Source organism: Penaeus japonicus, unplaced genomic scaffold (assembly GCF_977035675.1).
Source record: "Penaeus japonicus unplaced genomic scaffold, GWHDUDI00000001_assembly GWHDUDI00000034, whole genome shotgun sequence".
NCBI classification, from domain to species: domain Eukaryota; kingdom Metazoa; phylum Arthropoda; class Malacostraca; order Decapoda; family Penaeidae; genus Penaeus; species Penaeus japonicus.
Genome location: NW_028234436.1, coordinates 25,104,932 through 25,112,431, shown reverse-complemented (window position 1 = coordinate 25,112,431; position 7,500 = coordinate 25,104,932). Strand labels below are relative to the sequence as shown.

The following is a 7,500-nucleotide window of genomic DNA, read 5'->3' as shown; positions in this document are numbered from 1 at the left end:
TGTTTTTGAAGGGTAGAACAGCTCAAGAAGGAGAAATGAAATAGCATAGACCAATTCATTTGAAAAATCCCAAATATTTCTTTCTATCTGTTTCATTCTTCCATGTCTTCAAATACGGATTAAAAAAAAAAAGTAACACAAATTACTTTTTCCTTGTTTATAAGGTATACATGTGAGTGTTTGAGGTGGATGTGTGACCACAAACTATCAGATTCAAGTTTCTTTTTACTTAATAGATACTGGCATGATGTTCCCACTCGTTTATTATTTTCAGTGAAAATTTTCCATATTGCTTGTCATTTTAAATGTACTTTGCTTAAAGTATAGATTATGGGACTCAAGGAGTAAATATAGATGCTTTACTTATATGCAGTACACATACGTATATGTGTTTTTTTTTATAGATATGAATGCAAGTGATTTTTTCAATCCTTTTGGGTAAAGGTGTGTATGCACTGCTAATACTTGTTTATCTGCTTGCAGTTACACTTTTTTCAGATAATAAAAATTGTGAATAAATAGTTATGTTAGATAATTCAATCTTTGTGGTATTAGTGAGCTTGTATATGTATGTCAACTTTTGATGACAACTTTCATAGCAATTTTTGCATAACAGGTAGCCTGAAGCATAGTGTATATTTATTGTTAAACTGTATCCATCTTTTTTCCTTCTTTTTTATACACAAAATGCTCTAGTATTTTGAAGTATTTTTTTCTTTTTTGATGAATATTTTAGACCTAGTATCTCACCTCTTACTCAAGAATCATCGTGCTTTGCATGCTGTGCCTTAGGATGCTAGAACGAAGGTGAGTTAATAAACCCCATTTGTTCGTCACTTTAACAGAGTGCATGGCAATGCTCTGGGGTTTAAATGGTCAACACTTTTTTCCCCCTCCTGTGGGTAACGTAGAGATGTGCGATCTAGAATCTAGAAGAATGTGATGTTGTGTCACTTACTGTGATTTTCATGACTTTCCTTCTTGCTCATATAATCCACGGTTTGACTCAATCCTGCATGCAGGGTCTACAGGCCTTACCTCCCAGGTGCACAAAAGCATATGAATGTTACAAATGGTTCATGGTTTCATGTCAACCATTATTCTCTCACTAATACAGAGAAAGAAATCTGTGACAAGATGTTCATGTAATTTACCTTTATGTTGTTCATCTGCTTCTGTGGACCAAGAAGGCGACGTGTGCAGGCGCCTACATACAGAAATGATTCCAACCAATGATAATATGAACATTTTGTCATATATTTCTGTCTTTCCCTCTTGCATAATTAGAACTGAAATTTGACCTCATTAGATTAAAATGGACTTTGTACATTGTTAATTATTTTGATATGATTACTTCTTTATTTTCTCTCCTCCTCTTTGTTTTCTTTTTTTCCTTAATTTTCTTTGATGTTAGCATTGATGTTTGTCTGTGTCTGGCAGTGATAAGAATAGAACTAACTTGTATATATATATGTTTTTATCTAACAAAGTATCATCTTGTACTATATAAGTTTGAAACCTCACCCAGTGACTTCATCTCTGCAATGCTTAATGCACACAGGGAAGTATTTTAGGAGTAATATTTCTTTTTTCAAAGCAATATCAGTTATAGTTTTTGTTTACTTGCACAATCTTGTTATTGTGAAATGGCTTTATTTTCAAATGTGAGAAGAGTTGTTGCATTTATTTTATTGTTTACATAAGAGACACAAGTAATTCTCTCAAGCACAAATGTGTTATGATTTTATGTTAGGAATCTTGTGCTCCTCTCGTCATCTCCTCTTCTCACAGCTTTTTATCATTTTTCTGGATTTTATTTTATATCATCCTTTTTTTTTCTTTCGTTTTCATAATTTTCTCTCTCTCCCTCTCTTGTGTGTGTAGAGAAGCAAACTCATAATGCGGTACATTTACAGAAGAAGCACACCGTAGGCTTCAAATGTCCAACGGCATCTGCCTGTAGACACCTTTGGAGATGCGCGGTGGAGCAGAGGCTATTTTACACGTATGTTGTCATGCCCCATTTTTTATGCTTAATTACCTCGTTTTTCTCTATATTTTTAGTCATAACAATCACCTTTTTTTTTTTTTGTTTTTTTTGTTTTACCTTTTTGCACTCTCAGTTGCTTGCTGACAGATGATGATGAAATTTGTCATTGATCAATCACCTTGGTTGGTGCTAGGAGCCTTTTGTCATCCTTATGGTAGACGGGTACAATTTCCATGGCAAAGCCTCATTAAGGTGGTTGAATTCAGAAGGCACTGGAGCCCAGTCGATGACTAAGAGCTCGCAACATCAGGCCAAACCTTCTCTAATCCGCTGTCTCTTCTCTTATTTCTTGGCTTTTCATAACAAATTTGCTTGTCATTTGTAATTGTACATTAGGTTGTCTTTTCCCAATTTTATTTCCTTTCTCCAAAATTCTTTGTTTTTTGTTTTCTTTGGATAATTTGCCTTTTTTTCTGTTGTTTTTTTCTCTCTCTCTTTTTCTGTTTCTCTTTTAATTGTGTGTGTGTGTGTGTGTGTGTGTGTGTGTGTGTGTGTGTGTGTGTGTGTGTGTGTGTGTGTGTGTGTGTGTGTGTGTGTGTGTGTGTGTGTGTTGTGTGTGTGTGTGTGTGTGTGTGTGTGTGTGTGTGTGTGTGTGTGTGTGTGTGTGTGTGTGTGTGTGTGTGTTGTGTGTGTATTGTGTGTTGTGTGTGTGTGTGTGTGCATGTGTGTTTCTGTGTGAATATATACATATCTCATTCTGTCTGCTTTCTGATTTTTTTTCCCCTCTCTCTTTCTTTCACCTTACTTCTTCTTTTCCCAATTTTGATTGACTTTTGACTTGTTAATGTTTTTTTTCTCTCTCTTTTTCTGTTTCTCTTTTAATTGTGTGTGTGTGTGTGTGTGTGTGTGTGTGTATGTGTGTGTGTATGTGTATGTGTGTGTGTGTGTGTGTGTGTGTGTGTGTGTGTTTGTGTGTGTGTGTTTGTGTTTGTGTGTGTATGTGTGTTTGTGTGTGTGAGTGTGTGAATATATACATATCTCATTCTGTCTGTTTTCTGATTTTTTTCCCCTCTCTCTTTTTTCACCTTACTTCTTCTTTTCCCAATTTTGATTGACTTTTTACCTGTTAATGTTTCGCTAAAAAAAAGAAATAACACTAATGATGTATCCCCATCTTTAAACATGCTTTGCCTTTGGCTCTGCTACACGTAGAAACTTTAGTCATTAACTGAATGTGTGTTTATAACTCTAAATGCAGTGTTAAGTATCACACAAAGCAGTAAATAGTTCATAAATTTTAGTTATCCTTTTTTAGTTTGCTTAGTTGTTACTTAAACTAAATCTCAAAAGTTGGGTGTGGCATTTAAAAGGCCTCCTGCTTTTATTGTCTGGAGGTATCACTATTCTTGTATGTATATTAAGCCTGAAAGTCAATTTTGCATTTTTGCATAGTTTCACATCTTGAATCTTAGAAATACATATTTTACAATATATTTTTTAAAACTGAATATGTTATTCTTTATAGCTTTGGTAATTTAGACAATAACTTTGGAAATCCAAAGTGTACATTAAACTTGAGAGCTTTTTTTTAGCAATTTTTTTTTTCTTGCATAATTATTTTGGTTGATTGACTGTAGGCATTACTGGTAAGAGCGCAAGAATATGCCATAGAAGATCATGAAATGTTATGATATATATGTGTTCTATTTAGTATTTGGTTAGCAGGAGGATGTAATATATTAATCTTAGATATGAAAAGTAGCTGTATCAGCATAAAAAGATGAGTTTACATTGTATTACATTGTATGATAGAATCTTTTTAAAGATCTTTTTTGTCAAAAGAACTGTAATTTGTTTTTGTAAAGGACATAGAATAGTTGTAATAAATTTGAGAAGACAATTATGATATAACTCTCTTGAGTAAATTAGCATTACTGCTTTATCACTATGAGATTGTTGATTGTTTTTTGGTAAGAGCCACAGTTGTTTCATCAGCAAAAAGCAAAAAAGTATTTATTTTGTTCTATATGATTATGGTCAGTGAGACATATTTTGCTGTTTCCCTTATAAAATATCTCTTCTAACCTTTAAAGAATTAAACATGACTTTTGTCCTTTTTAGTGTGTGTATACTAAACAAAACAATGTAAACGTCATCTAAAAAGTGTCTAAATTATCCATATCAAATATGAATCAGATATCAATACCAAAATTATAATTATTTGAGCTAAGATATACTTGTATTAAGGTAGAAAAAATGCCTATCCTGTGTGAACATGAAGCTCTGAACTTTGCTGTCCTGTAGTGGCAAAGTGGCTGGTATTCTTACTGAAGCATTGAAATGGCAGGAACATCATGAAGAAAACCTCTTCTCAGAGTACTTTAGTACTTTAGCCAATGTAGGGATAGTTTACTTATAAATGGGAAAAGAAAAAAAATGAGGTTAATTTTCAAAGGTGTGCTGTGCTCCAAAAGACAAAATATTCATGTCACAGGGTTCCTGTCAAACCTTCTCTTGCTTTCCCAGGGTGTATCTCTACCAAGTATATAGAATATTTGAAAAGTTCCTATACATGACATGGTCGATTCTTACATTAATTATTACATTATATAACATCCATGTTGTCAGAAGATATCTACGAGTTGCCAATTTCAGCTGTAGGAAAGATTTTGTATAGTTAGTCTAGGCAATAGATTATTTTTTCTGCTATCATGATTTCTGTAATCTGTCTTACTCCTTTTTATTTTGTTAAACATTTTCCAGCTGTTTTCTTGTAGATGATCTAGGATCATCAATTATAACAGTTTCCTTCCATTTTTCTTTCCACATTATTCATAGTTATTCATTCCTGTAGTTATGCCCTTTTCTTGTATTTTAATGAGGTAAAGATGTTTTTGACAAACAATGTTTGATTAAAGGTGATGGTGATGCTTGATCAAAGTTTTGTAAGTTGGTGATGATATGTATTTGATAAATGAAATGTTTCAAGCTAGCGCTCTGATATCCAACTGACATTAGCTGCCAACGTTTGGCGATGTCAACAGGACATCCATTTTGATGATGGACTTGACAGTTTGCTTACCATCTTATATGATGTTTCCTAACATACACACGATACATGTAAGGTCTGCTGATATTTACTCAAACTTTTCTGGACAGATGTTGATGGTAGAATAGCTTCAGAAGTTTTAAAAAATGAAAGGATTCCATTCGCTGAGTCTAATTCAGGAGATGGAAGACAGCTAACCTTACCCAACCATATAGCTAGTTTTCAAAATGTCCAACAGATAGTTCAACAATATTACTTCCTCCCCACCTTCCTAAAACTATTTGCTGCATTCATTTTTCAAACATTTCAAGTTATTCAGCCTTCAGTATCTAGCCAGAGAAGTTCTGGTGCTCCATACAAAACACTGTATTAGTATCTAGATAGCAAACAGTTGGGTCCATCATCTGACGGTTGTTGGCTGGACAAGCAAAATGGACATCCATCTGAGGTCTTCAAGCAAGCCTGATTCTACCTGAAGTTCAGTCTTATTTTACTCTGATTAGATTTATTATTCCTCTATTATTTTTTTCTTATTTAATCTTTATTTTTCTCTGATTTTGCACTCTAAATGAAATTCAATTGAATGCAAGATATTCCCGACCTTTCTTTCATGTTTAGAGCAATTCCTAAATTTTGACAACTGCCTAAATTATGTATAGGAGGATGTATAATATGAAAGAAACTCTATATTTTCCTTGAAAGATGAACTATTAAGACTTTATGACATGGTGCAGCTGTTCCCAAATAATATTAAAAGTGATTATTTGTTTTTGTCATTGCAAATTGAATCAGTTGAATTGTTTATGAACAGATATTGAGTCTGAAGGTCATTAAGTTTTAATTATTACATTATATAACATGCATCTAGAATAATGTAGGACATTTTAGTTTTAGTGTCCTGTAATGAGCAAATGATTATGCTTAAGGGAAAAAATATAGTAAAAAAGAGTAGGAGTGTTTTGTATAGTTTTTTATCAAACAGATTGATTTGCCATTATATCTCTTACTCATTTCTAGTTTGATTGTTTTGATTTTTCATTTATAAAAAAAAGTTCTGAAATAAAATAGTCAGAAAGAACAGAATTTGTAATATTCTAAAAATGCCAGTATGATCCATAAATATTCCACATACGTTTATTAACCCTAAAAGACAGGTAAATGGACAGTTGATGTTCTAGAACATATTCATATTCTACGAGCCATGGCCCTGCATCCACACATAAATATTCAACCATGCCTTCTGGAAGGTCACCTCATTTACACTAATTTTGAGTGATAATGCTAATGATGATTAGGACAGGGATGATGATGATGATGGTAATAAGATATGATGTAAGAATCATATAATTTACTCTTCTGTTACAAATAAGAACAGGAAGTTGATCTCTCTACCAATGTGCTCTCAACCTCCAGCACTGAGAGTGACCCTGTCAAGCCAGTATAGCTCTCAGCTAGCATTTTGAGGTCCAGTTAATGTCAGCTGTTGGTGACAACAGTTTGGTAACTGTCTAATTACTATCAAGCACCAGAACTTTTCTGGCAAGATATGGATGGTAGAATAGCTTCAGATGTTTGAAAAACACATACAGCAAACAGTATTAGCATGCCAGGGGGAAGTGATGCTCTGTCAGACATATTGAAAATGAGACACATGGTTAGGGAGAGTTGGTTATCATCACCTGACCAAGCTCCAAATTAATGGATACTTTGATGCTGTATTCGTTTTCCAAACATCTGAAGCTATTCTGCCATCAATATCTGGCCCAAAAAAATTATGTAGATATCACTAAACCATATGTCTTAGTATGTGTTGTGTCTGGTGGAAACATCGTATTGGAGAATTCGCAATCATCTGGCTGATATTGGCTTGGTGAACAGAATGGATGCCCAGAAGACGTTGCCAAACGTCAGCAGCTTATATCAGCCAACGTTAGTTGGACCTCAGAGTGCTAGCTGGGACTCTTGCTCATAGCTTGCCACTACCTGAATGTAATTTGAAGTAAATGTCATAAAATTCTTTCATCTTTCAGTTGTTCTGACCCACTCATGCCAGTTTTTCCAGATCTCATAATAGTCTGTTTTTCACATAATGAGCCCATCCCATAAAGCTCAGTTCAGAAAGTCACCCATCCTTTATGGGCTATCTTGTGGATAATGATTCTTAGACCAGTTCTCTTAGGTTTTTATTGGGTTTTGCTAATCTTGAATTAAGTAGCACCCCACACTGACTCAGCAGCACAAGGAGATGAATAGTATGAAACAAAACCCCCACACTTCCTTCCCTTCCTTCCCCTAGGCTTGAAAACTCCAACAAGCAGGGTGTGGTGGTAACTGGAGGGTCATTCTTCTCACGGGGGTCTCGGTTCCGATATGCGGGACGTTGCGAGAAGGAGGTGGTCGAGGAGAGTTCCAGCATCATCCGTGAGCCCCCAACCGTCAACAGAATTTCCCTTAGGACTAT

At 34.5% G+C, this 7,500-nt stretch overlaps 1 protein-coding gene across 5 annotated transcripts in view; it reads left to right on the top strand.

Annotated features, from left to right (window-relative positions):
• Frmd5 (FERM domain containing) overlaps positions 1-7,500 on the top strand; it is a 38,127-nt gene that overhangs the window by 18,070 nt on the left and 12,557 nt on the right. For all 5 annotated transcript variants that reach the window (XM_086530962.1, XM_086530965.1, XM_043034962.2 and 2 more), the window contains 2 exons: positions 1,917-2,005; positions 7,336-7,500. The exon at positions 7,336-7,500 is cut by the window's right edge and continues 53 nt beyond it. In XM_086530962.1, coding sequence (XP_086387088.1) covers positions 1,917-2,005; positions 7,336-7,500 — 254 coding nt within the window. The remainder of the gene's footprint in view (positions 1-1,916; positions 2,006-7,335) is intronic.